General features: G+C 49.3%; 10 protein-coding genes across 10 annotated transcripts; 6 read left to right on the forward strand and 4 right to left on the reverse strand.

The window, feature by feature from the left end:
- Nucleotides 1-750: 750 nt before the first annotated feature.
- Nucleotides 751-1449, reverse strand: ONS95_013058 (uncharacterized protein; the record flags this gene model as incomplete). The annotated part of the gene is made up of 1 exon (XM_058506688.1): nucleotides 751-1449. One exon carries the CDS (start codon nucleotides 1447-1449, stop codon nucleotides 751-753), a length of 699 nt encoding a protein of 232 aa, XP_058357418.1.
- A 269-nt stretch (nucleotides 1450-1718) lies between these two features.
- On the forward strand, nucleotides 1719-6424 carry SEC8 (exocyst subunit). The gene has a single exon (XM_058506689.1). The coding sequence runs from the start codon at nucleotides 1897-1899 to the stop codon at nucleotides 4456-4458; it is 2562 nt and encodes an 853-aa protein (XP_058357419.1). The 5' UTR covers nucleotides 1719-1896; the 3' UTR covers nucleotides 4459-6424.
- A 971-nt stretch (nucleotides 6425-7395) lies between these two features.
- On the forward strand, nucleotides 7396-10615 carry SMI1 (Cell wall assembly regulator). Its single transcript, XM_058506690.1, has one exon. It carries the CDS (start codon nucleotides 8574-8576, stop codon nucleotides 9909-9911), a length of 1338 nt encoding a protein of 445 aa, XP_058357420.1. The 5' UTR covers nucleotides 7396-8573; the 3' UTR covers nucleotides 9912-10615.
- An 855-nt stretch (nucleotides 10616-11470) lies between these two features.
- On the forward strand, nucleotides 11471-12240 carry ONS95_013061 (uncharacterized protein; the record flags this gene model as incomplete). The annotated part of the gene is made up of 3 exons (XM_058506691.1): nucleotides 11471-11563; nucleotides 11756-12114; nucleotides 12177-12240. 3 exons carry the CDS (start codon nucleotides 11471-11473, stop codon nucleotides 12238-12240), a joined length of 516 nt encoding a protein of 171 aa, XP_058357421.1.
- A 1043-nt stretch (nucleotides 12241-13283) lies between these two features.
- GPI13 (mannose-ethanolamine phosphotransferase gpi13) lies at nucleotides 13284-16768 on the forward strand. The gene has a single exon (XM_058506692.1). The coding sequence runs from the start codon at nucleotides 13945-13947 to the stop codon at nucleotides 16552-16554; it is 2610 nt and encodes an 869-aa protein (XP_058357422.1). The 5' UTR covers nucleotides 13284-13944; the 3' UTR covers nucleotides 16555-16768.
- A 1198-nt stretch (nucleotides 16769-17966) lies between these two features.
- Nucleotides 17967-19913, forward strand: ONS95_013063 (uncharacterized protein; the record flags this gene model as incomplete). The annotated part of the gene is made up of 1 exon (XM_058506693.1): nucleotides 17967-19913. The coding sequence occupies one exon, from the start codon at nucleotides 17967-17969 to the stop codon at nucleotides 19911-19913; it is 1947 nt and encodes a 648-aa protein (XP_058357423.1).
- Nucleotides 19914-20605: 692 nt separating this feature from the next.
- On the reverse strand, nucleotides 20606-21647 carry ONS95_013064 (uncharacterized protein; the record flags this gene model as incomplete). The annotated part of the gene is made up of 2 exons (XM_058506694.1): nucleotides 20606-21471; nucleotides 21527-21647. 2 exons carry the CDS (start codon nucleotides 21645-21647, stop codon nucleotides 20606-20608), a joined length of 987 nt encoding a protein of 328 aa, XP_058357424.1.
- A 434-nt stretch (nucleotides 21648-22081) lies between these two features.
- ONS95_013065 (uncharacterized protein) lies at nucleotides 22082-22444 on the reverse strand (the record flags this gene model as incomplete). The annotated part of the gene is made up of 5 exons (XM_058506695.1): nucleotides 22082-22103; nucleotides 22156-22192; nucleotides 22243-22271; nucleotides 22320-22366; nucleotides 22421-22444. The coding sequence occupies 5 exons, from the start codon at nucleotides 22442-22444 to the stop codon at nucleotides 22082-22084; spliced, it is 159 nt and encodes a 52-aa protein (XP_058357425.1).
- ONS95_013066 (uncharacterized protein) lies at nucleotides 22156-24286 on the forward strand. The gene is made up of 3 exons (XM_058506696.1): nucleotides 22156-22749; nucleotides 22817-23060; nucleotides 23137-24286. Exons 1-3 carry the CDS (start codon nucleotides 22730-22732, stop codon nucleotides 23959-23961), a joined length of 1089 nt encoding a protein of 362 aa, XP_058357426.1. The 5' UTR covers nucleotides 22156-22729; the 3' UTR covers nucleotides 23962-24286.
- A 409-nt stretch (nucleotides 24287-24695) lies between these two features.
- ONS95_013067 (uncharacterized protein) lies at nucleotides 24696-27395 on the reverse strand (the record flags this gene model as incomplete). Its single annotated transcript, XM_058506697.1, has 4 exons — nucleotides 24696-25579; nucleotides 25628-26702; nucleotides 26767-27245; nucleotides 27326-27395. 4 exons carry the CDS (start codon nucleotides 27393-27395, stop codon nucleotides 24696-24698), a joined length of 2508 nt encoding a protein of 835 aa, XP_058357427.1.
- Nucleotides 27396-27532: the final 137 nt, after the last annotated feature.

Consider the following 27532-nt stretch of genomic DNA (forward strand, 5'->3'; position numbering starts at 1 on the left):
TCAAGTCCTTGAGCACAGCGTGTGATAATAGGTGAGCACTTCCAGCAAATCTTCTCTAGTAGAGTGATTCTTCCCGAATTTTGGTCCAAACCAATTCATTATAGATCAAACGATGAAACTGATGCCGAATGTTCTATTCAGAGGGAAACACTAACCACTCTTGAGAAACTAGGGCTGCACAGAAATTGGACCGGACTTCGAGACGAGAGGGGTTATTTAGAATGGACTTTCATTTCGGAAAATACTTTCAGCCAAAAAAAAAATCTTTATTCACTTTGCGAACAGGAAGCTGGTACATGAAGATGTGTTTAATATTCGTATTGCTGTAGCCAAGTCTTTCACACATCATTAACATTACAACCCCTTGGCACTTTATGTTTTCCCAGGAATGAGTTTAAAGCATGAGAATGTCGACCAGAAGATATGGACCACTATATCCACGCCCGAAGGATAAGATATCGCGGTGAGTAATCGGACGAAATCAGTCTTCGTCTTCCAAAAATAGGGCTATGCCATAGGTTGAACCGATCCACAAGGGAAAGGAAGCAAGGCCCAGAGTGTTTGAGACGAGTCCGTGTAAGAAGAAATAGGAGAGGAAAATGGACAACAAACTTGTAGCTTGTATGCTGCAAGATATCAAGCACGAAGAAACAATGCAAAGACTAAGAAACGGCGACCATGTCAGAACCTCCCAGCTCCCACGAGCCGACGTAATTTTGGGACATACCGTTCATGTCACAGATCCGGAGGCTAGAACGGAAGAGGATCTCTGAGAACATGTCGAGAAGGATTGCTGACGGTTATATACCGCAGCCTTCCATCGACAATGGGAATCTCGAAGCCAGGGTTGTTGGACTTTTCTGCCTCCAATGCTTCAATGACATGCCCTACCACAGATTCTCCCATGTGTTCCTCGACTCTGTTTGGCCAGTCCAAAAGGACAACGTTCTTCCCAGTGGAAATAGAGAAGCCCGTGATGTCCGAGAACAAATTGGGGAGATTGGGGCCGACAAGGCACAAGAGAAGCTTGCGAGGTGTTCCGAAAGTCCGCAGACAATCCACCAGAGCTCCAAATCGATTGTCATTATATTCGTTATTGCGCATCAGGGTGATAGCAACAGTATGGAGTTGACTGAGAGGCTTCCCTTCTATGGCGATCGAACTTGATCGATGTTGAATAGTGGCGCCAGGCTGGCTTTGTTGCCATGAGAGGTATAGCACATCGAGGCTGCGATGCAAAGAGACGCCACAGAAGGATATGTAAGACTCTAGGCAAAAAGCTCTCGACTCGGCATTGACAGAAAATAGTGCAGATATCTGCCTGGAGTCTGGGCTGTCCAACCTCGAGTTTGCAATGTGGCATCGCCAACTATTTTCAGCTGGTAGGAATGTTAGCATTGTCCCGTAGCATGCAACGAAGCTGTAACCAGACAAGATTACACATACCATACTTCAAAGAAGCTTCCACTATCCTGGCCGGCAAAGCAAAATTCCAAATGAGCCTTCTCAACTCAGGTGGCAGGTCTGCAAACAGATGAAATTCTGTAGGGCCATTAGATTGGGACTGTTGAAGTGATCTATTCTTTGAGGACACCTTGCCTCGCACAGAAGCTAGAATAGAGTTGTATGCTTTCAACATAGCTCGAAGTGCAGAAGGTTTTTGTTGTGGGAAGAACATGAGAGCTGCGTGTGAAGGAAAATAAATACTTAGCTCCTTCGCGCTACCGGATACGCTAGTCCTACTTTGAAGCTCAAGCTCCGACATGCCGACGACTCTCTTGAATCTATTGTCAACAAGACATGAGCTTGAACATTTCGAGAATTTGACAGATAACCGAATGTCTGCGGATGGCACCCATACATCGATACAGACGAGGCGACTGCGAAGAATAAGCCATGTCCCGGAATCGGTACGGGGGCTTCACCGAGGACCCCTATGCGAATGGGAATGGCAATGGAGGGGGCTATGGGCAACCGATCAGAGAAGCGGACGACTATGATCCTTATGGAACTGGATATGATGACCGATATGGAACTCCTCCGATAACGACCCCTTCTCCTCCAGCAGCAAGGAGTGCATTCGCGCGTCCTCCAAGGCTTGCGCCAGAGAGCAATGCGGAAAGACAAATAGGCGTAGTCCTGGAACACATAAAGACAGAATGGCCGGCCATGTGTGAGAACGAATGCGTGCCTGTCCATGTTGCCCTTCAGCTGTTAGATACAAGTTCTGTCGGGCGAGCACACGAGTACCGGCAATTTGAGAAGACGCACCGTTATCTTCAGGACTCTCTGAAAGCCATTGTTCACGAGCACCATCAGGGCTTCAACAGTTCAATTGGCACATTTCACAAGATCCAGGCTAGCATTCAGACCTCGCAGAAGAGGGTCAGAACTTTGAAAGAATCCTTGACCCAGTCAAAAGCAAGTCTCTCCACTACAGATCCAGAATTAAAAAAGCTGGCCACAGCATCCCAAAAATACGACGATTTAATACACACACTCTCTGAAATTGAAGATCTGCGACTGGTACCAGATCAGCTGGAGGCACGAATATCAGAAAAGAGATTTTTGACTGCGGTGGAAATACTCCAGACTGCCCTGCGGCGTATTAGAACCCCCGCACTGGACGACATCGGGGCTTTGAGTGATCTGAGAAGTTACTTGACGAATCAAGAAAATGCCTTGACGGACATCCTTGTGGAGGAGCTTCATGATCATTTGTACCTCAAATCACCGTATTGCCAGGAGCGATGGCAGAGTCTGGCAAAAGGTCAGGGAGCACCAGGCAAGAAGGAACCCGAAAAGGCTACTGCTGTACGGCCGTTCTACGAAGTACTCGACGCGATGGACTTGACGGATCCGCTTGTGGAGGATCCTTCGAGGAATCCGGAGGCAGACACATTCTATTACATTGAGCTGTTAGTCGAGTCTCTGAATAAGCTTGGGCGCCTCGAATCTGCTGTGAATACCATCAAGCAGCGGCTCCCAGTCGAGCTCTTTGGAATCGTCAATGAGACAAATAGTGAGGTTGATCAAAAGCACCCGAGCTCCTTGCGGGGTGGTTTGTCTAATGCTCAAGGCAACCAAGCATTTGGAAGCCGTGAAAACAGCATCCGATCTGATGTCATCTACGATTTGCTTTGGACCCTGTACGCCAAATTCGAGTCAATTGCAGAAAGTCACAGAGTGTTTCACGATGTCGTGAAGTCTGTCGTGAAGCGAGAAGGAGGACGAAATTCGTCGATGCTTTTAGGAGGCTTTAGAGAACTCTGGAATCTGTACCAGAATGAAATACGGTCTTTGCTGCACAACTATGTCACAACCGACGCAGATGTATACCAGTTTGATTCCTCACCGAAAATAGGTGGCAAAAAACAAGACTCAAAGCGAGAGCACTTATTTTCATTCTCTGATGCAGACTCAAAGTCCGTGCAGATGACAACAGAGTACCAGGAACTCGAAGGCATCATAAGGGCAGCCGTACCAGGCCTCATGTCAAGTCGAAAGCAAGGCGTAGATGGGAAGAAGGGCCAGGGTCGGATTGAGAGTACGATAGGCCCCGCCGGATCACGTCGTGGAGCAAGCACATCCATTTATGACAAGACTGGAGGGATTGGTGTCCACAAGTCACTGGTAGAGCCGAGTGTGTTCAATATGAGCTTATTGTTACCACCCACGCTTGGTTTCTTGCAGAGACTAAAGAACATCGTTCCACCCGGGTCTGACCTGGTCACAAGCACGTTGACATCATTTTTGGATAATTTCCTCGTCAACGTATTTCTTCCCCAATTGGATGAAACCTTAGGGAAGCTCAGCGATACGGTCTTCGAAGAGACAGACTCTTTCCAGCAAGATCCTCAATGGACAAAGATCGCCCGGCGACCAGTATTCAAGGGAACGTCTGCGTTCTTTGCCTTGATCACTGCATTTTGTCGGATGTTGGATACAATTCCTCATGATCAGGCGTTAAGTTCGCTTATCATCACCCAGATGATGCGTTATTATGATCGATGCTACGACTGGTTCAAGTCGTTAGTGTCTCGAGTCCGGGACACAGACGGCACAACCCTGAAGCTACCTGCCCTGCTGGCAAGCGAGCCAGATGATATTCATGAAACCATGCAAAAGCTGTGGACAGCAGAGGAGGAGGATCGAGAACTGCTTGAAAAAGAGACAGGTTTGCTCATCATCAAGACCAACGAAACGCCGTTGAAGTTGGACGATATAATTCTGGATCGTGAGACCATCTCATCGCTATGTGTCCTTTACACGAGCATGAAGTGGATTGCTATCAAGATAGATCAGCTGCGTCACATCACTCGCAATGATGCTGACTCTTCCCGGACGACAATGCAGAAGCCGACAAATAGACGATGGACTTTACTCAATGATGTCACAAAGGTACAAGATGACCAAATTCCAGTCTACTTGCCGATGACTCAGGAGACAGTCGTGTAAGTACTCTCAATCCTCGAACACTGCATGTCACTCACCCAATCACAGTGCTTTTGACTCCATTGTCTCATCCTACCAAGAGCTCGCTGCCACAGTCCTTCTCACACTCCATATGGATATCAGATGCCAGATCATCCATTCCCTAGCCATTGCCCTGTCTCCGGAGTCAGCACCATACCTCCTCGAGCAAGTGGTCAATGATCCGGACCCTAGAATACTGAGTCTCAATGCCGATCTCGTCTCCTACGACGAAACAGTCACGACCTTCCTCCGCGAGAAAGAGATCTCCTTCATCCGCACCGGTCTCGGCCTCCTCGTCGATACCTTCCTCGTCAGCAACGCCGGCATGGTGAAAGCGATGAATGCACACGGCTGCGGCAGAATGCAACTCAACATCCTCGTTTTACAACAAAACCTCAAGAATATCGAAGCGAACGTCAATCTTGACCGGGCGGGCAAGTTCTTCGACTTGTTCACAGCCGGTCCTGATGCGATTGTTAAGCATGCGAAGGAGGAGAAAGAGAGTGGCAGTGGGGCGAAGGAGTTGTTTAGTTTCGAGGAGTTGAAGATGCTGGTCGAGTTGTGCTACAGTGAGCAGCTTGCTAGTCCGGAGAGAGGGATAAGTACGGTTGCGAAGAGAGGAATGGGCGAGCACTCATTACAGTTGAGTGAGTATATGTGGGAGAGTTAGGGTTTGGCAGAATTGCTTAGATAAACAATGCTGGGAAGGAGTTGGGATTCGAAACTTCTTTATATGTAAGATAGCGGGACTTTGAAGGTTCTGAATATGAATGACTACTTATGAGGCTCTGTCGACTTTCTCTATACAAAACAGATGACCTGTCACACAAAATGAAAAGAGACTTTCACAAGTAGTGAGCACCTCGTCGCCCCGATCTTAAATTCAAATCCAAACAACGCAAGCTTTACAGCACTCGCTTCCCCTCCAACAATTTCCAAATTCCTCCTCATCACTCCTCGCCTCATACGGCACAGTCACAGGGCATAGCATGTATATTTAGAACCGCTCTCTCTTATTGGTACCCTCCACCTCCGCAGAATCCCATCCCCACCCTCATCAACAATACCATGACACAATCAACATATCCATCCCATCCTTACGCCACACACCACACCACACGGTATGGCGTTCAATCGTCCGTACGAAGGTAGATCTTCACTGTGGCAAATTCAAACATTCAAACCGGAAGTGTGGCTCAGCATTCCAACACTGGATACGGATGTAGGGTTGTCATTTGTGTGCTCTGTACTCGTATGACCCCTTCCAATCCGGCCTTGGAATGCGGGGGTAGCGAATCAAACGTCGTGTTGTTTTCTGAAAGGGTGTGGGTGTGTGCTGCGCCTGAGGGATCTACAGAGATACGGGATTTATACAGTATGAATGGATGGGGGAATTGATATGCTTAAAACTGGGCAAGAATAGGATTTAGACTTATATTTAGATTTGGATTCCGATTTACGTCGTGTGGGTGGAAGGAGTACAGTACTGCTGTTGGGTATGAAGATGCAGATGCAGATGCAGATGCAGATGCAGATGCGATGTTACGCTACAGGGGCGAGCGACTCTCGAGCGACTGTTGTTTCCTCCTGAAGGTGCTGGAGGTGCTTGTTGCCACTCGGCAGAGAGCGCAAGCGAGGGGAGGATATCTCAGGGGCTGACATGACAGAATAGAAAAACAAGCCCCAGCTGCAAAATGACGCCAAGAGGCTGGCTGTTGGGATGCGAGTAACTAGCCTTCGCTCCGTCTGGGTGGCAGGTTGCAAAACGGGCGGCGCCAGTAACGATAGTCAGCTCGTCACCAGCCACTTCGCTTTCGCGTTCGTTGTATTTGTGGATGTGGTGTGGTGGGTGAACGGCGAATTGAATATTAATGCCCTGTACAGTTTGGCTGGGCTGGGCTGGGCTGGGGTGTCAAAGATGGTGGCTTGTTTGGCCACTGTGGTGTGGTGTGGTGGGCGTGGTGTGGGTGTGGCAGGAGGGGGGGGGGGGAAAGAAATGGCGTTCGCAGGGACCTGCAGATGCCGTGCGTGTGGGCGTTGTCTGCCCCCGCCCTCTCCTGGACATGAAACGCAGCTGCAGAACAACTGAGAGGGGCTTTTTGATTTGTTGCTGGTGGAGTCTGGTGATTTGATATGAAGCATAGGTAGGTGCTGGTGTTGAATGGAAGTATAGTAAGATTCTGTGGTGATATTATAGCTATGTTTGGAGTTGGGAGAGGAGGTCTCTGGTTGATATTGGAGGCCTCTCTTGCACGGTATAGGTAGGGAGTAATAATAGTAAGCAGAGGACTGGATGTTGGTACGTAGGAAATTTGTTAATAAAATGGTTAATAGCCGGCAGATTAAATGATTCAAGAATTTGAACTGGAGAATTATGGTAACAGTGACGTACTGTTCGACTCGACCTGCGGATGAAGGAGATCAAGCAAGCATCAGGGTTTTAAGCTTCTTCATCTTTTGTTGCCAACTTGCCAGTGGGGGGCTGGCTCGGCTGGATACTGTTCATTCCGGAAGGATTCTGTCTGAACTTTCAAGTTACGACCAGTAGAGAAAGGTCTGGTTCTGGTTCTGCTTTGGTCTGCTCATTAGTGATTGCTCCCTGGGTGATAAGCTGATGACGGTCACTGATCTCCCTTGGGAACAAGATGTATTTTTGGAGACAGAGACAGACGTCGATGGCAAGCGACACAGATCTAATGAATGGCCCCTATTCACGACGGCACTCTAAAATAGCATTGTTCCCCTGATTCGAGAAGATTACCTCCTTTAGCCGACGCATGCCCACAACGGGAGGGTAAGAAACCGTTGGAGTCAATTATTAGAATACTCAAAACTTTATTGACCTGAGTTCACAATTTGATCTTGATTCTGGTGGCTCTCTACCTTTCTTTCTCCACTACTGGCACCCAGGCACCCAGGCACCTCACCTCACCTCACCTCACCTCACCTCAGATCGAGCCTTGGCACCACACCCGCCCTTCCCCTATCTGCTATCGCAGAGCCGTACCTTACCCGCTGGCTAGGAAGAGTCCGCGTTCAGGAACACCCTCACCAAGTCGAGACAAGACAAGTTATAATAAGAAAAACTAAGAGCCATCGTGGGCAAACCAGCAATTGATTCGGCATCGTTCCAGGCCAGAAGTCGAAAAGTCAACGATCTTGGATCGACCTCCATTTCCATTTCCATTTCCAGGTCGCAGGCAGGCGGAGCCAATCACGGCCCCGCTCTTAATCACTTCCACCTGCGCCTGCACTGCACTGCATTGCACTGCACTACTGGCACTGGCACTTGCACTTCGCTGCACCACTACTGGACTCCGCTCCAGCTTGCAAAACACAGACAGGCCAGGGCAGGAGGACCCCCGGCCGAACAGTACCAGTACCAGTACCACCGTACCTTGCCGTGCCAGGACTCCATACCTCCCCTACCCTACCATAACCTGCTACGAAACCTCCAACAACGCGAATTCTAAACCACCACCCACCGTCGTTTCCAGTTCTTCACGGCTTCACCATCACCATTGACATCGCTCGCTCGTCCACTTGACCTCGCAGTATCATCAGAGCCAACACGGCAGGCCGATAAACACAACAACTTCAAGCTGTCTGCAACTACGGCACCATCGCCAGATATGGCGTCGTGAGTGTTCCCCTTTTTGATTTGCGCTCCCCTCAACCACCGACAATCACCCCCTCTCCGCCCGCACGCTCTTCGAGAAGTATATGCAATCATGCTAACAGCAGGTGTGTCACCAGGTTCGGCTCAGCCTTTCGATCGTTCTGGCATACGATGACCAGCTATGACCGACGTACGTTGGTTTGTTAGCTCCCTAGAGACAGCCGTCCTAACAATGTGAACAGACTCTTCTTACGACTCTCCTTACCGCACAGGACAACACGTCCCTCTCGCACAAAGCAGACATGCCCCTCTAACCTCCGTCGCTACCACTGCATCAGAATCTCGCGCCGATGTCAGTTCTCCATACTTTGAAGATGCAGGAAGACATTCGACATCCGCGTTGAACGGTGGCGCTTATCCTGGCTCTCCTCTCCCACATAGCCCTTCACCACTATCACCATCCCTTTACTCACCTGGCATGAGATCGAGCGCTGCTCTACACAGAACAAACACAAATGAGAATTTCGAGAATGCTACACCTGGAGAAATCCAATTACAACCTTTCAATGAGGGTCTTCCTCCACCTCCTCCCCCTGGACACTCTTGGAAGCGAATTGACCGATGGGCAGAAGAGAACTATCCAGAATTGTATGACCAGCTGTGCGAGGGATGCACGTCGAATGATTTGAATGAGCTGGAACACCAATTGGACTGCTCGCTGCCAATGGAGGTCCGTGAATCATTGCAGGTACACGACGGCCAAGAGAGAGGCGGCAACCCAACCGGAATCATCTTCAGTTCTATGCTGCTAGATTGCGAGGAGATTGTACAGGAGTGGGAGAACTGGAAGAAAGTCAATGCGGAGTATCTGCAAGAGCCAATTAATTTTAAGCCCGCTGCTCCGGTAAAGGCATTTGGTGGCAGCTCTGCCGCCTCTTCCTCGAAGGATGCACCAAGATCATCACAAAACCCTCACTGGAGACAAGAGCTACTTTCTCGCCAGGACTCCCAACCCGCCGGTGCCATTCAAAAAGTCTACGCTCATCCTTCATGGATTCCTCTAGTTAGAGATTGGGGTGGAAACAATTTGGCAGTCGATCTGGCTCCAGGACCTTCTGGAAAATGGGGACAAGTGATTCTGTTTGGCCGCGATTATGACTGCAAATACGTGGTAGCTCGATCCTGGTCTGCTTTCCTGGCCACATTCGCAGATGACCTGAACAGCGGCAAATGGTTCGTTGATGAAGACACCCAGGAATTGAAGTTGAGGGAATTCAAGTCAAGAAACGTCGAACCCGGATACCTGGATATCTTGAGGTGGAGAATGGATCAAAAGTATGGCAGAAAGAATGTTCGACGCAGATCAGCAGCTCCCATGAATGGCCAGCCTAGCGGTTCTCCAACCGGTTCGCCATATGCCAGTCCAACTGCAGAAGTCAGTGGTGAGCCTCGAGGACGGTCAATGCAACGGTTTAGTGGAGCTTCCCCTGTGGCCAGTCCCAACCGACCAAATTATGGCAAATCCAGTCCGCTTGCCCGAGTTACTGAAGAACGTGCTGCCCCAATCCGATTAAATACAAACGGTATCAAGCCCGAGAAGCTTGTGGAGGTAGAGACACCAAGACCAAGCGACGATATTAGGGAACCTCAGAAGCAGAAGACCCTGGAATCCCTACTGGAGCCTGTATCATTAGATGACGACAAAGAGAACAAGAAGGTGGATGTGACCGTCAAGACCAGCGGATTGACAAACGGCACTCCCAAGAAGGCTACGGTTGAGGATGATGATTCTACGATGAAGACGATTGAGATCTAAGGTCTCCCTTCCCCACCCACTTTGTTTATTACCGCGAGCAGAGAGATACGAAAATGAAAGGAAGGCGTTACGAGGCGCAGCGTTTGATATGGGGGAGTTTTCTTTCTACCACCAAAGAAAGGAGACCTGTCATAATGGAAAAGGAAATTTCGACTGATTGACTGATTGACTGATTGATTGACGGCATGCATGCATTGGGAGGTTTTGTTGCTTTTCTTCTGCGGTACTTGTGGCCGGGCTTTACTACTTTTCTCTCTCACACCATACGAATGAGAGAGTGTATTTTGGACGAACAAAGTGAGAAGGACTTGAACCAGTGAGAGAGGGGAAGGGCGAGACATGTATAACTGTGTATTGTGTGTCTAAGGAGTGCAGAGCAGTGGAGTGGAGTGGAGTGTAACGGAGTCACAGACGGAGGGGCGTATTCGAGAATATGAGAATTGAGCGAAATTCAAATAGCATATACGAAACTTGGACTGCGTTACTCTTTGAGCTGACCAGTTGACTAAATACTTGTACCCTCATCACTTCTTGTCTGAGACTACCTGGCTTTTGGCGGAGCGAGCTTTCTTTTCCTTGTGTGTCTCTGGCTGCTGAGTTTCTGGATGAACTTTGGTAGGCTTTGGCAACGAGAAGGAAGCAGACGTACAAGTGGAGGCAAGGCTTTGTTGTACTATACAGTTGTGACAAATTTCTGTTTACTACCTATGATCTCACCTCAAGGAGGGTGGTGCTTCTTGTGGCTGCGTGATGAGTGAACTGGGAGGAGTTTTCGATACTCTTTGCCTTTCCTCGATACCGTGTTTTGAGGAGTAAATGGGTGGTTGAGGTATACGTAAGTAATGCTTTAATTTAATTTGGAGCCATAGATGGTGCGGCATTGCATGATGAAAGGGGAAGAGGGCGAAGGTGGATGGTGATAGTGGAAACGAAGTTTGTAGGAAAGGAAAGGGAAAGAAGGAGTGTGTGTCGTATGTAATGATAGGCTGAATGGAAGGGTAAAAACTTAAACGTTCTGTATTTTTAGTCTGCTACTGCGTTCGATTGGGTTGTTTCCTGCCAAATATTCTATGTTTTTGGCTGGGCAAGCAAGTCTTGTGACTTAGAAGTGGACGAAACGAAGGTATTTTGCTAGATCCAAACATAGCATTGTGCATTTTCAGCAAATCCAAAAGAGAACATGTTTACTTGATGGCTAGAGAATATTTCTTAATCCAAAATGCTCTACTGCGGAAATGCTTTACAGTTAGCACATACAGCAGTTCTAACCTAAACCATGGGCTTCAACCTCAGAACGAGCCTCCTCACGTGCTGTTCGCGCTAAAGATCTTCGAAGACCCACCTTGTCAGCCGCGCAAGCCAGGCCGAGCCCAGCTGTATCAACCTCATCTCAGTGCATCAAGCTCACTACAACCAACACTTTGCGACAACAAAACAGTAAAACAATACACCGAACAATATCGATCGACTCTTTGCAGCTAAACTAGGAGCTGAAGTTTCGGAGTTCGATCAGAAAGGAAAAGGAAATAGGACAGTTGAACGAAGCTTGACAAGCCAAGATGTCGGAAGAGCGCCTTTGGAAGTTCAGGAAGCCGGAGTGGATGAATAGCGCTACGGCGAGGAGTTCGGGTGTTTATGGCGCGGGGGCTTTGGTGAGTTACTATCGATCTCTCTGGAGGGTTGAAATGAAGAGTGTTGGAGAGATGGCTGGCGGGATGATAGCAGAGCCTCGTTGGGGTTGATATTTCTTAGCACCCTGCTATGGCGTATTTAAACCCAGGAGCTACATTTGGAGACAGTGCTCAAGTCGAACGATATCCAGCTAATAAGTATTAATCATACAGTTCTCCCTCGCATTCTTCGTCCTCCTCGACGCCGCCGTTTGGTCCCACAGCGCCAAGAACGGCTCCGACATCCACATAACCTTCATCGACTGGCTACCTCTCATCTTCTCCTCCCTCGGCATGCTCATAATTAACAGCATCGAGAAGACCCGGCTCTCCGCCGACTCTTTCTCGTACTCTGGGAGTGGAGTGGCCTGGAAGGCCCGCGTGGTGTTGTTCTTGGGGTTTGCGAGTCTAGCGGGAGGTATGGCTGGTGGTGTGACGGTTCTGGTGTTGAAGTATGTGGTGCCTAGTGCGCCATGGCCGACTATGTATATGGGAGTTGCGAATTTGGTGGCCAATGGGTTGGTTATGTTGAGGTGAGTTTGATGGTTCTTTCAGCGAGAGAGGGTTAGATTGCGGTTTGCTGACTTGATGATAGCTCGGTTGTGCTTTGGATTAGCCAGAACATGGAGGATGAGTACTCGTATAACTTGGCTCTGTGAGCGGGTTGGCAAGTTCATCTGGGGTAACGGAAAGACTGAGGGCAAATTGAGAAGCTGATACAGGGGAGGAGGACTCGTGGAAGGATTTAGGCGGGCAAGAAGACGGGCCATCGATGTCGCAACGGCAAGTGGCAGGACAATCATTAGTGAGAGGAATGGACTGAGAAGGCCTGAGAAGCATATATTGTAGTATAGTCATGTGTTTATGAGCGAGCAAGCAGTTAACGATTTTGGGACTTTGTCTTAGTGAAATATGAGACATTCGATACATGATTAGCCTCCTTTCAGATACACGTAAATGTCCAACGGGCTGCAGATTTCCGGATATCTTTCAAAAACTTTTGACATTGAAATATCGTACTGATTAAAGTATTGAAGCGGCCAAAATGCTGCAGAAATCCGCAAACGCCGGAAGATCATGACGGTTGGCGCTTTTGTCTAGAAAATACTGCTTAGTTGAGGCGATATTCCTCGTCAAACAATCCATTCTTGGTTGAACAAAGCTGTATTTTTTTTCCCTGGAGCTTGTCAAGCTTCGAGCTCTAGCGAATCAGAAAGTCGGAACCTCGGCCCCTGAACCCAAAAAATAGTGTCGCGTCCGCCAAACCCTACTTCACAACGCGGCCGTTGTTCAACATCTAGCGAAACTATACTTCCTCAATACATTCTATTCATACACTCCTTCATGCCAATTCTCTGATGGCAGCTTCTCTAGACTGTTCTCCAGCTTCACGGTAGTCCTACTTCCTTTCTCCCATTCTCATCCCGAGCTGTAAAGCTCGGAGGAATGGAAACCAGCACAATGTCCACCTCCCCCCAACCACCACAAACAGAATCCAAAGCCCCTCACACAGTCCGCAACACCGTCCCCCGCGCCTCCTCAACCGGAAACCCGAACTCCATCGCCGCGCAATATGCGCGCGCCAAAGCGCTGCAGGATGCGCGGGATCAGAAGGATAGAGAGAAGGTTGCGGGGCTGCTGAAGGATGCGGGATTGGGTGATGGGAATGCTGCTGGTGGGGGATTGGGTGGGTTGGGGAAGAAGAAGAGTGTGGTGGAGAGGTTGAGTGAGAGGAAGGTGGTGAGGTGGAAGGGGGAGTGGAGTTGGGTTGCGGCGTTCTTTTGCTGGGTTTTGTGAGTTGGATATCTTTACTTTGTCTGGGTTCTTGGACGGAGAGATGTAGGGGGCTGAGCGTTGGGGAAACTGGGAACTTATGTGTGAAACTGTGTTTGGAACAGGAGGGAATTGCAATTGGACTTGGGATCTGAAAGGCAGTTGAATTTGGCTAATGCAGAAATCGCAGCTTCGTCCACGCATCAGGAATCTACTTCTTCACCAAAGGGTTCCTCCTCACCCGCCTCGTCCTCGAAGAGAAATCCAGCTGTTCTTCGCCCCCAATCGCCATCCACAACTCCTTCAAAGGGTCAGGAACTCCCGAAGCAGGCTGCTGGCATCCTAAAACCTTCGAGAAAGCAGTTGTCATTGTAATTGATGCTCTACGCTACGATTTCACCATCCCGTTCGCCAATTCCACAGAAACAGGTCCCGCGCAAGCTTTCCATAATTCGTTACCGTTCTTGTATGAGACTGCTGTTAAGGAGCCGCAAAATGCGTTCCTACTGCCGTTTATTGCGGATCCGCCGACTACCACGTTGGTCAGGGTTAAAGGGTTGACGACAGGGACGCTACCGACTTTCGTGGAGATGGGATCGAATTTTGGAGGGGAGGCTATCACAGAGGATAATTTGCTCATGCAGTTGAAGAATGCGGGCAGGAGGATTGTACATCTGGGAGATGATACGTGGACGGCTCTTTTCCCCGGGTTTTTCGAGGAGGCGATCAGTAGAGCGTATCCGAGCTTTGATGTCTGGGATTTGCACACGCTTGACAATGGTGTGAATGAGCATATCATGCCTCTACTTGGGAAGGAGAAGAAGGGCGATTGGGATGTTATGATTGCCCATTATCTTGGTGTGGATCATGCGGGTCATCGGTATGGTCCTAATCATCCAGCTATGACTGCAAAGCTGGCTCAGATGGATGGAGTGCTGAGAGAGGTTGTGCAAAGATTGGATGACGATACACTACTGGTGGTTATGGGGGATCATGGGATGGATGGGAAGGGTGATCATGGTGGGGAGAGCGATGACGAGGTTCAGGCTGCGTTGTGGATGTATTCCAAGAAAGGGATCTTCGGACGTACTGATCCTGCATTTGTCACGCCTCCCGAGACCGCAAGATCTAGGCCGGTGAATCAGATTGATCTGGTGCCGACACTAGCTCTGTTACTGGGACTACCAATCCCCTTCAGCAATCTGGGCAAGCCTATTGAAGAGGCTTTTGCAGGCAGGAAAGGTAATGCTTGGAAGAATCTTGCAGCTGTCGCGAGAATGACGGCTGCTGGTATCAAAAGATATCAAGCTGCATACTGGCAAGCTCGAGGTATCGACGAAAGCACTCTTGAAGGGTCGCCGCATACCCTATGGGAAACTGCCGAGACTGCTCTCGCTGGAACAGGCAAACAGCAGTGGAAAGAAGGCTATGAGGCATTTTCTGCTTTTCAAGCTGAGACTTTGAGGATATGCCGAAGCCTGTGGGCTCGATTTGACGTCCCTAGCATGGGGCTCGGTATCGCCATCTTGGCAGGTGGTGTTGTGGCTTTGATTCTCTTTGCGAATAGCAACTCGGACGATGGGGATGCAGTTGATGATCCAGAATTGGATCGGAAGGAGTTACAGCTGGAGCTTGACACTTTTGCTAAGGATTCAACTTTCAACGCTGACGACGAGACTAGTAGTCGATCTCTCGTGCGTGGCGCTTTGCTGGGAACGCTTCTTGGAGGTGCTGGCGGACCAGCAATCTTCCTTTCCGTCAAGCCGGAATCACTACCCAATTTTGTCCTTGGCGTCTGTGCTGTCTCCGGTCTCGTTGGGGTTCTGTATCAAGAGATGAGGAGAAGGATGGCTTTTGCTAGTCCTTTTCCGACCACTTTCTGGGGCTGGCTTGCTGTTGTGTTTACAGTCAGTCAGTCGATTGGATTTGCTTCAAACTCTTACACGATCTGGGAGGATTGTATTCTGCTGTTCTTCATCTCGACGTTTGGAGTTGCAGCAGCTGTGTCTTCTCTCCGCATAGAGAATGTGCCGGATAGAACACTTGCGGTATATCATTCTGTGCTTTTTGTTGCCTTGGGATGGGTGGCGTCATTCTCTAAGCTTTGCAGAGAGGAGCAGATGCCGTTTTGCAGATCGACTTACTATGCCTCGTCGACATCTTCCACATCTGCGCCATGGCAACTGGCTATTCCTTTTCTCATTGCTGTAATCCTGCCCTCTATCATCAAGTCCTACTACACTGGTAGCCGATCCTTTGAGGGCTTCGCACCAGCTTGGATAAGCTGGGTGTTCCGAGGGCTCCTCATTCTCAGTGCCCTATTCTGGACACTTGACGCTGCCGACGATGGCGAATGGCTCTCGTCCTACGTCCCAGAGGGAAGACTCAAGTCCATCCGAGTTCCAATTGCTCAAACCATCTTTGCCATAGCTCTCGGCGTAGGCTGCCCGGCCTTTGTCTATGCACCACCCTGCGTATCAATCAGCACAACCGCCGCTCCTTCGTCCCCTAACGCACAAATGACCAATAGTTCCGGCGCAACAGTCACGATCCTCGGCTTTGCCAACACCCATGGAACACGCTACTGCCTCCTTGTCATCAACTTCCTACTCATCCTCCTGCTCGTGCAGAAGCCCATGGGCGCTGGCGCACTCAGTCTCATGGCCTGGCAAATACTCTCCCTAGTCGAGATCCTCGACCTCAACGCCCTAACCAGCTCCCCCATCGGCCCCGTCATGCTCGCCCTCCTCGGCTCCTTCCACTTCTTCAAGACCGGACACCAAGCAACTCTCTCTTCTATCCAATGGGAATCGGCGTTCATCCCACTCCACTCCCTCGTCTACCCATACTCACCCATCCTTGTCGGTCTGAACACCTATGGCGCGCAGATCCTCGCCGTTATCGCCGTTCCGCTCGTGGTTCTATGGAAGCAGAAGCCTCGCAAGACGGGGATACTACGAAGTGTGGTATCGGCTTTAGCGTGGCATCTTGCGTATTATGCTGTTATTGGGCTGGCGACTACGATGTGGGCGGGGCATCTGAGGAGACATCTTATGCTGTATAGGATCTTTAGCCCGAAATTTATGAGTGCGGCGTTTGTGCTACTTATTGTTGACGTGGTGGGTGTGCTGGTAGCGTTGGTTGGTGTGAGGATCAATACTGTGGGTGTGGCAGAGGTTTTTGGGTGGGGACAAGGATGATGTGTAAAGATATATAGAGAATGACGATCAGTCTGGCAACTTGGACTTGAACGAAACATTTAGGAGAGGGAGGATGAGGGAGGAAGATTTTTTTACGGTCTTGTACATTTTCGTTGTGTCTTGGATTTGGCTTGGGTTGTATATAAACAACATTGCATGGATTGGCGATGCATAGCGAAGGGTCTAGGAATTTCAAAATATATGCCATTTTGTTACAGGCTGTTATCCTCTTCTATATTTGAACAAGCGGGAAGCAGATATGAGAAGTCTTCTTCTGCCTTATTCCCTTCAAGTCATGTCTTGTTGTCTTTCCAAGTTGATGCTCCCATTCGTCTACGAGGCATTGCACTTCGTGTGCTCGCAATTCGTTTGAGACATCTCCTCGCTTTTGTTTGCGAGGAAAAGTGACTCCATGACGTTTCTCTGTTTTTGAGTCAAGGACAAAAAGAGGCAGATTATGGGCTACAACCAGGAATAATCTTGGGGAATGGCAGCATGTATCCTCCTTGCTGGGTTTGCGATGATGTAGATACCAACATATCCACACGAAACCAAGTTTCATTCGCCAAATGTCCATCCAAATTAGCTTGTTTAACCTCTAATTGGGAGCTCTTGTAGGACATCGACGCAGTTGGAGAGGAGTTACATAGATTACTTATTCTCGTCTTCGCATCCCTGTACTGACGAATCCAAGAATAATAGAGAGTGGAACCAGCAGAATCCCTAGAGGTCCTTCTCGCTATACCAAAACGACTTCTACCATTCAAAATCACCAGATCTCAAAAGTGAAACAGAGAAATTTTGGTGCGTTATGCTCATTTTTCTGCTTGGAATATTTGAAGCATCGTCCGCGCTCAAGAATTAAGCGACGAAGAAAAGGGGTTATAATTCTGCCGGACTTTGCTCCTATCGTCTCGAACCAGCATTGCAAATGAACATTCGTTATATACTCATATAGCCTCGATAATAGGTTCGATCACCTTACTTGCTTTGGTGATTTTACAGCCGGTTACAGTACCAGCGTTCATTTGCCTGCTCAACTTCGAGAAAATCTCAAATGTGAGGACAAGGCAAATCGGCGCATTGCGGAGCGATGGTCAAGCACAACAGGACTCGGACAATGGGAAGTGGTTAGAACAATGGCTGGTCAGGACAATGGTAAATGCTTAGGACAATGGGAAAAGGCTAGTACAGTATGAAAACTCAAGACAATGATAACAGGAACACAAAACAGGCCCATAACGCAATGTTTTAGCCATGTCTTCTCAATCTCTTTCCCTCCACTCTTCTCCTTCCTCTTCTTCCGTTCAAGTTCATTCCTTGGTCAATAACCAAACTCCAGTCCAAAACAACTTCAAGACACTTATTACTCGATTGCAACCGACGACCCCCACCACCATATTCAGTCAAAGATGGCCATGTCCAACAGAAGCTTCGTATATGTTGGGATATCCGAGTCCTCAAAAAGTGAGTTAGAAAGTGTTTTTGCTTCTTCTCCTCTTCCTTCGTCTCCTCCGCCTTCTTCGCCTCCTCCTCCTTATGATTTTTCAACGGCTACAAGCACAACTAGTGTGCCCGTCCCTTCATATTCGTCCAGTACTCTCTCTGGGGCCTCGAATAGATTCCCGAGACCAGTCGATCTATCCGGACTTGATCAACAGTTCACCAAATTGGACGAAATACTGAGTCGTATGACTTCTACCAAATCGGTTACCACCTCTCCCCCAATCAACAACGAGAAACGAGCAACCAACCTTCATACCCTCGCAAAAGATACTCAAGGACCCTCGTCATTCCTCAAAAAACTTCCCTTGGAAGTACGTAGAATGGTCTATGGCTACCTTCTCGTTAATCCACTGCTCTCCCAAATAGAGGCAATTGAGTCTCGCTTCGAATCCAGAGCCAATCATCAATACGAACTCTGTCCAGCCGTATTGAGGACGTGTAGACAGGTGTACCAAGAGGCATCAGATGTTCTCTACGAAAAGAATACTTTCATCGTCTCTTGCATTGGGCATGAATTCGGATTCAGTGGTGACGGAACGAGAGGGCTGGGTAGCGCTCGGTTGCTCGAATGTCCTTTGACACGTTATGATAGTGATACCAACATGAACTTGGCCCAGTTTGCGAAACAGCCTCAATTCGGAAAAGTAAAGCATTGGAAGGTCATGGTCAGTTGCTTCGCAGGATATGAGTACGCTCAAACGACGGAGTTGCTCGAATTCTGTCGATTGCTGTTCTTCACCCAGCCAAAGTCGGTCACAGTTCTTTCTGTCGGCAAGGAGTTCACTCGCGAATGGAGAGGATTCCACGAATATGAGGGCCCTTTTGTAGGAGATAAAATATTCCCAGCTTCCACAGTTTTTGCACCATTGAATATCCTCCGAAATCTTCGAGAGCTGAAATTCGAAGCAAGTGGAACAGAGGAGGTCGCTTATGATATTCAGTTGGATGCCAAAATCGTTGCTGAATCAGGAAGCCCAAGTCCACTCTCAATGTACGCATCAGTTCTTGGCTATGCCCAAAGTTTCGAACGTTCGCAAATCTTCCGTGGCGATATGGGCAAGGTTCGCTGGTGCTGTCGAGAACATATGGCTATTATGCCATCTCCCAACAAGTTCCTCCGCCAAACGAGGCACGACCGAAAGTTCATCAATCCGTTCAAGACATCGGTCACACATCCTGTCGAGAATTCGCTCGAACTGGCCAAGTTCGCTTGCGATGAAAATGACCTTGATGACTTCAAAGTGCAACGCAGAGTCATCCTCGAATATCTGGAGCCACAGTATCAGCGAATCGCCGACTTCATGGATCAACTACGAGCTTTTGTGAACAAGCAGAAAGGAGTAGTTAACGGGCGGCCCGGCATCCTAAGTCCAGATGCAGTGTTCCGGAATGACGAGGTTGCCGACGTTGGCGAGCAAATGGAGGACCTGCTTGAAGGTACCTTACTTCTGGAAGATTGCGCCAGAGCTTTTGTTCGAGATCTTTCTCCTGAGGTGCGACGAATTGTTCGCTTGTACCAAGAACGGTTTGACAGCCAGTACGACACTCACAGTCGAGACAGAGTTGTGCAGGGGAGTCTGAACAAGGCTTTCCTGAGCGCGGACTGGCAGGATTGGTTTTATGATTTCAAGCGTGCGGCAAAGAACATGATGGAGCAGTACCTGAGGATTCGGGATGCTAGGAAGAAGTTGTTTGAGAGTGATGTTGGCTCACCAGAGCAGGATCGTGGCTGCAATATCAGTCTGGAGACTTGGCGATGTGATAAGATCTTGGATTGGGAGCCCAGGATTGGGGAAGTTCCGGGAAGCTCGAGTGAGAATGCGTATATCATTGTCAACTCAGATGATGAGTGAGTGGAATAGTTATGGCGCAGTCTTGATCAGATTGGCGCGATTTGAATAGGTATCATAATGAAATCCAACCATGATGGTTTGCTGTACATGTTTTCTCGACTGGAACAGCACATTTTTTGTGTCTCGCTTATGTGCCTTTGTAAACACTGTATCAAATCAAACAGAGGGTAATCCTTGAGAGACAGGAGTAATGAATTCGTCCATAGCTCTTTCAATTATCTTAGTGTAATGTGTTGACTTTGAGAAATTCCAGTTCCAAATCACACACAACGACTGGATACGCACTCGACGTCCGTATATGCCTCTGTCAAGCTGAGGAGGGAAAATGCAAGAGTATGTCAAGAATAGTATGGGCCCCAAAACTGTTTTGACATATTCAGGAAGACGGCTCAGAAGGACCCATAGCTAAGACTAGACGGTTGGCCAATTCATAGCTTTGTCATCGTGTGCTTGAAAACTGTGGGAGATGCGAAAAATCATAAGAGGAGAACCAAAGTAGGAGAAAGTTCCAAACAAATATGACATGTAACACAAGAGTGGTCTTTCGTGGCAGTGCTATACCAATGTATCTTCGCCCTGGTCCTGTCCCTAGCTCTTTGGGCTCTTTATGGGTACTGGGAACCTTGGGTACACATGTCTCCCAGTATGAATCATAGCCAGATGCAAGGCCATAAATGGGAGACTTTTTGTTTCTATGCCGATCCATCCCAAAGAGGCAGATAATACCTTACATTCTCATACACCAAGAAGGTTACCCACGTCGCGGGCAAAACCCTCAACACATTCGTTCCCAGGCCCCTATAAAAGCCTCTCATTCCCTCTTCCCTCCAAATCTTCGTCCCAACACCTGTGATGCCTTTCCCGTAGAGCTTCTCGCTATGATAAGTCTGCAATCGGCTCCTGATGACTTGGTACGGATACGTGACTGTACCAGCGAAGATCTTGGCTGAGCTAGAAATCACCAGCGTAGCTGTATTGCCCAGTTTCTCCTCTTTTCCATCCTGTGTTGACTCTTGGAGGGCGTTCTGGGAGAGGAAATTCCGCCAGACATTCTTCATAGGCTCATAGACGGCGAACTGCACAGCGCCATGACTATTCCCCAGGAGACTAACTCCGACACCCTTGTAGAAACCTCGTAGTCCTTCGTTCCGGAATACTTGTCCTGCTCCATGCCACATACTCTTGTATGCGCCCTCAGCTCCTTTATCGGAACTCAACATGCGTGTCTTGAGAACCCATATCGGATTCGTAGAGAGTGTGATCAAGGTTCCTGATATTCCTGATGCGAGGAAGTAATCAAAAGGCGTGAGCACGCTACGTGATGCAGGTGGGACATTATGGCCTGAGTCTGAGAGCGGTTGGGACGGCCGAGTGTGGAAAGCAATGAGTTGTGTCTCGACAATGGACTTGAAGTAGAAGAAAAGAGCCCAGGAACTGGCGTTGCCGATGAGATTGGGCGTCAGGCCACGATAGAGGCTTTGGACTGGATGGTTGTTGGAGAGGAGAGAACGGAGGATTGTGAAGGCATTCGCCGGGATTTGAGAAGTGTTGCGTTGGACTGGTGAGCGTTAGTGTTGGGTAGGATGGGAGTATTTCGCGGAGGGGAGCTTGACTTTGAAGGCGAGTTTTGATCACGTCGAGGGGATGGACCGCCAGTGTGGAAATGGTACCGGCGGAGAGCCCGGCGATGGTCTCAACCAGCGCGGAGGAGAGGCGCGCATGGTTTTCACTCATGTCATAAGGGCAGTGTTGGGGTTGTCATGATGGGTTGTGGTGCTACAAATTCAGATGACGAGGTTGAAGCTCCAAATATTTTATCGCCGAGGCTCCGACTGGAGATCCTGCTTCACTGCACAACTCCCAGGAGATACTCTGCCATCAAACACAGCCATAAGACATATAGATCTAAATTCCATGATATCTTTGCAAGTGGTGATTGCACTAATACGTGCTATAGTACAGTTATTGGTGGTGTAACAGTCATTCCATCCATCCATTCATGGGCTCCCTAACAATCCCATGTGCCCTACAAAAACGCCTTCTATGCTACACGCAACCCATCGTATCCTCCAAATTGCATCCCATATACATTCATCCTCTGTGATGCTCAATCCTGGCAGGCTCGTAGGAGGCTGGGTAGTTCGTATCGTGGGGTTTGGATATCAAACTTATGCGAGAGGTGAAAAGAGTCTGTAGACCCATTAGCAACAGATTTAGATGCAAAGTATGAAGGTCAGCGTACCTGATGAAAGACGGACGAGGCTCGCTGCGAGTATAACCTAGGTTTGTTAGTCCTCAGACTTCGTTCCAAGCTCCATAGATGCCGTACCAAGGTAGATGATCAGGGGAAGGTAACCACTGCAAAGGTCAGCAACTGCGTATCCATTGTAGGAACGGGCATCATACTAATGAATAGCAACACGAGACAAGTCAATGACCTTTCCAATGCGCTCCTATCATCCCGTTAATTCCTATCTTCTCCAAAGCAGTTGACCAGTAAGTCGGACCTTTGTTTCCTCTGAAAGTTGCATCTTGACTGCTTTGGATATCGTTGCGAAGCTACCAAACCATCAGCAAACCATCCAGATATCATATACAACGTCTCATATACTCACAAACTTGAACTGGGTTGAATCTGGCAAGGTCGTTGTCCTGAGCTTGAACAAACGCAACCCCGGCTCCCAAAAAACATTCAAGACCTATCGCAGATCGCCTAGTCCGTACTAGCGCTAAATATTTCAAAAGCTTCCTATCAAACAAACGCGCCTCGCAAAGGAAGCTCCCCACCACATATCTACGAGATCAAGAGCTTCAAGATGTCTGGCGCACGGCACTGGTAAGTCTACATTTCTTATCCCATATTCAGAAAGAAGAAAGAACTTGGAGTTAATGCGAAGGTTTAGGGAGCAAGACAAGGAAGCTACTGTCTATATCGGCAATATCGACGAGCGAGTTACAGATAGTTTGGTATGGGAGCTCATGCTGCAGGCTGGACGGATCGTCAACGTACATTTGCCGAAAGATAGGGTTACGCAAACTCATCAGGGTTATGGTTTCGTGGAGTTCATTAGTGAGGAGGATGCCGAATATGCTGCGAGGATCATGAACCAAGTTCGTTTGTATGGGAAGCCGATTCGAGTAAATAAGGTATGTCTGGTTACCTTATCTTCTACAGATTCTCCTACTTTTCACCTTGAAGTGCCATACTGACATCTTCAATCAGGCCTCAGCAGACAAGCAAAAACCAATCGAAGTCGGCGCCGAGCTCTTCATCGGCAACCTCGACGCCATGGTCGACGAAAAGACCCTCTACGACACCTTCTCGCGCTTCGGCTCCCTCCAATCACCCCCCAAGATCGCACGCGACGAGTCCGGTCTCTCGAAAGGCTACGGCTTCGTCTCGTACGCCAGCTTCGAAGCGTCCGACGACGCCATTGCGAATATGAACGGCCAGTACCTCATGAACAAGGACATCTCCGTGCAGTACGCGTACAAGAAGGACGGCAAGGGCGAGAGACACGGTGATGAGGCGGAGCGTATGCTCGCCAGCTCGGGCAAGAAGAATAATGTCATGCCCGAGGTGCAGAGCATGCCTGCGCAGCTGCTGATGAATGGGAGTGTGCCGCAGGGTCCAGCTGCTATGATGGATAACGGTATGCCAATGGGTATGGGTGGGATTCCACCCGCGTATGGAGCTCCGCCGCCAAACCTCCCGCCTGGATTCGGAGGCGGCCCGGGTCCTGGTGGATATAATGCTGTTCCGCCGCCTCAGCAACAGCAGCAGATGGCTCAGAGACCGAATATGCCGCTGCCTCCTCCACCTTCAGGACTACCACAGCGTCCTCCTCCTTCTCAAGGTGGGTACGGTGGTCCTCAAGACTTCCATCCACCGGGATTTGCGCCGCCGCCTGGTTTTCCACAGGCTATGCCGCCAGGATTCGGTGGTCCTCCGCCTGGCCAGATGCCACCCGGCTTTATGCCTCCACCAGGCTTCCAACAACAGCAGCAGCAACAACAAGCTCCTCCAGGCTACGCTGGTAGGAGGTAATAGGGACGTCTTGGGGAACGGAGACGATTGTACGAAAGCCAAGGCGAGGCAACCGGGCATGATTTGAAAGGTTGCGAAAAGTCAACGGTGTTCTGGGGGCATTGCAGGCGTTTATGGAGTGTTATATAACAAAGAGTCATTAGGCTAGGTGTAGCGAGAAGAGTTTGCCTACTTACCTTCTTACTGAAATGGCATTGGGGACCTAGTAGCTAGATACCAAAATATCTAATTGAGAATGTTGTACAATTGCGCACGGAGAAGTGATGTCACGAGGATCGCAATCAATTATCTATCTGTGAGCGACAGAGCCACCATGTTATGCCTGAAAGTTTCCTTGGGGGCCGTAGTGAAATTAAGGCTGTCAAGCCTTTAAAGGCCGTAACTTAATGATTGTTACATTCGCTTAAGAATGTTGACTTTAAGCCAAAGCTCACCCCTACACTTCAAAGTCAGAGCTGTCACATCATCAATTCCCAGATTAGACTAGAAAGATCTATGAGAAGTCTCCTTATTCTCTCCTTCCTTTTATTCTTTTGGCTGCGGACGTAGCGCCTATTGTACAGTACAAATTTGCGACCAGAAAACACAATCAAAAGGTGCTAGATCGTCCTCCGCAGTGGAGCTGCAGCTGAGAAGGAGAATGCTGATCCTGACGCTGACTTTCCTCTCTTCTCCATTGCCAGCCGATGTGCAACCTGTACCCATGCTACCCCTCCGTAATTCGGAAAAGGCGTCTATGAGATACCACCATCAACCTCATCCACAACCATTGCAACTCCACTTCCCTCAGCATTACCATTGGCCGCGGGAACAGTCGCACCTGCCTCTGTGCCAGCCTCCACAGCACCCACAAACTCCTCAACCTTCTGACTCTCAAACTCCAGCACCCATGCCTCCTCGACAGCAATCTTCCGTCTAAAAACTCTCAGCCATCGCTCGCCCCACTGCTTGATCATGCGATCCTCAGGCCCACCAGCATCACCACTCTGCACCATCTGGTCTTTACTTCCACTCGCCCAAGCAACAAGCTGGTCCTCCATCGTATCAAAGAGATCTTTCATAGCTTTTCTCTCCCGCTCGACCGTCTCATCCATAAGGGCTTTCTGCTCAGGCAGTAAACCAGGGACCTTCTTTGCACGGACGACCTGCCTCACGCGATTCGTGACCTTGCCGATAGTTGCGGAGATCATTTCGTAGACGTGGGCCTGGCCCAAACGGGAGCCATCCTTGGAAAGTGCCCAGTCGACTACGCTGGCTGGGCTGAGAATCGTGTAATTGAGGAGCTTGTCGACGATGTTGACGCCGATTCCGGGTTGGTCTTTCCAGTACTCCATTACACTGTCGATTATCTGCTTGCGGGCTGCCGGCGAGGTGGGGCCGAGGGCTAAAAGACGCTCTTTGCAGCGTTCGATGCAGGAGAGGACGTGGGAGAGGGATTTGGAGCCAATGTAGCAGATGGCTGTGACGTAGGCGTCAGTTGAGTAGACTAGTTCGTCGCCGAGCTTCATCTCGAGTGCTTGAGCGTGGATTCGGTCGATGACAGGTTGGATGGCATCTTCTGGGGATTTCTTACGCAGGAGAGTCATGATTTCTTGACCTTCCTGAGCGAACGGAGTATCTGATACACATTAGCCGCTTCCTCGTAACAATTGTCGAATAGACTCACCTGGAAGATTATACTTGAAGTCAGGAGTGTCCTTCTCCTTCTCCTCGGTAATCAAAGCCTGGTATGGAGCAGGCAAAGTTCCCTTGATGCGTTGAGCAAAACTCAAACGAATCTCCTTATCCAACGCACCCTCAATGAACGCCTTCTTCGGATCCAACGACGGCAGCTCCACGTCATCAATCCATTCAGTCCACTTCCATGTAAATCCGAAGTTACTCAAATGATGAGCAAACCAATCCATGAACCTGTAGCTCAGCTCTAGATCCATGGAATCCACACTGCGGTACAGGTAACGGATGGCTCTGCCGAGACTGGGTGCGATTGCAGCCGGTGCAATCTTACACGATTCGGTCAGGACGGAGTGGTAGTACACCAACTTGTGCTCTGGTGCTGGCAGTTGAAAGAGCTGGGAGAACACCGCATCAACTGCAACATCTTCTGGCTTCCAAGTCGAGCGATCACCCTCAATATCTCGAAGTCTGTCGAACGGTGTAGCTCTCTTGACGAAGGTCCCTGGAGAGAAGTAGCAGTCGATATCGATCAAAAAGCGTGCGGTAGCATTTCTGTTGTAGTCCAGAATGTTGATGGTATCAACAATAGCGTCTCTGATCAAACATGACGCGATGTCAGATGTTGGTGCAACAGTTTCGACATCTTGGTTTGCGTAGACCGAGAAGTAAAGTTCCGGGAAAAGCGGTCTTGGACCATTGCTGACGATCTCGGGGATGATAATCGCAGGAAGGGTGTGCTTTGGTGCTTCGACCAAGACGTCCTCGCGACCCTCCTCGAAGACACCCTTCCACGGTCTCGGAAGACATGAGAGTTCCCATCCAGTCGATGCTTCGTTCTGCAATTGCTTCTGCAATAGCATCAATACACCCGTCGGTGAAGCAGCTTCCTCCTTTCCATTTCCGGGATATGGATCCACGAGCGCCTGCAAAACATGCGGTTCCGAAGCAATGATGTCCGTATTCTCAACCATACTAGCAGCCTTGTCCTGGTTGTCCGTTGCTGAAGAAGCCATAACATACGGAATAGTAAAAAGAATGATCTTGACCAATTCCGGGCCAATAGTCTGTACCAATCATGTTAGCAAAAGTCCAGCTCGCCATGTATCTCTTCCTCTCGTCCAGACTAACCTCCTCATTATTCTCCGTTTGCAAATCCACTGCCTTGGTCAAAATATCCTGCAGAACAGTCCAGATTCCCTCCCCATCCAACAAGCCCTGCAAGCTCCCCAAGAACTTCATCAGCAGCTTCGTCTCCCTCCACTCGCCTTTCGCAATAGCAGCATTCGTTCGCAGCACCGTCCTTTTAAGCACTTCCTCGGCAACCGCCTCTCCATCCTTCCGCATCGTATTCGCAACCAGCACAACCGCCGCCACGAAGGGGATCTTGAACGGCTGCTCGACAACCAGCTGGACGACAAGCTCGTAGAAGCTCTCCTTGAGCTCCTCGTCCTCGAAGTTGTCGCACACGGTCTTGGCGATGCTGTGGACTTCATCCTCGACGCGCTTGACAGGCACTTCGGCGATGGCGAGCAATTGCTTGCGAACTCGGGAGGAGAGGGGTTCCTCGTAGCGGCGGCGCTGTGGGCGTCGGTCGTAGTCTTCTTCATCTGTTTTCGGGGAGAAACACCAAACCGTCAGCCTTGTTGCTTGTTACCACGTTTGAATGAGAGCTCAGGTTCAAAATTACCTCTGTATCTTCTTTTGCGGTGGTTGTATCCCCCGCGGCCTCCGCGCGGCCTTTGGTCATAGTCTGCCATTGTTACGAAGCAGATACTGTCGTAGAGTTAGGAATTGGAGTTGTTTTTGGTCGTCCCGAAATAAAATAGGGTCCACGGCTACGCTTGGGTTGACACGCGAATTGGAAGCTTGCGAGCTCGTCACGTGGGAGCCCAAA

The sequence above is a fragment of the Cadophora gregata genome (assembly GCF_030347475.1).
Source record: "Cadophora gregata isolate MNR1 chromosome Unknown scaffold_7, whole genome shotgun sequence".
Classification (NCBI taxonomy): domain Eukaryota; kingdom Fungi; phylum Ascomycota; class Leotiomycetes; order Helotiales; family Ploettnerulaceae; genus Cadophora; species Cadophora gregata.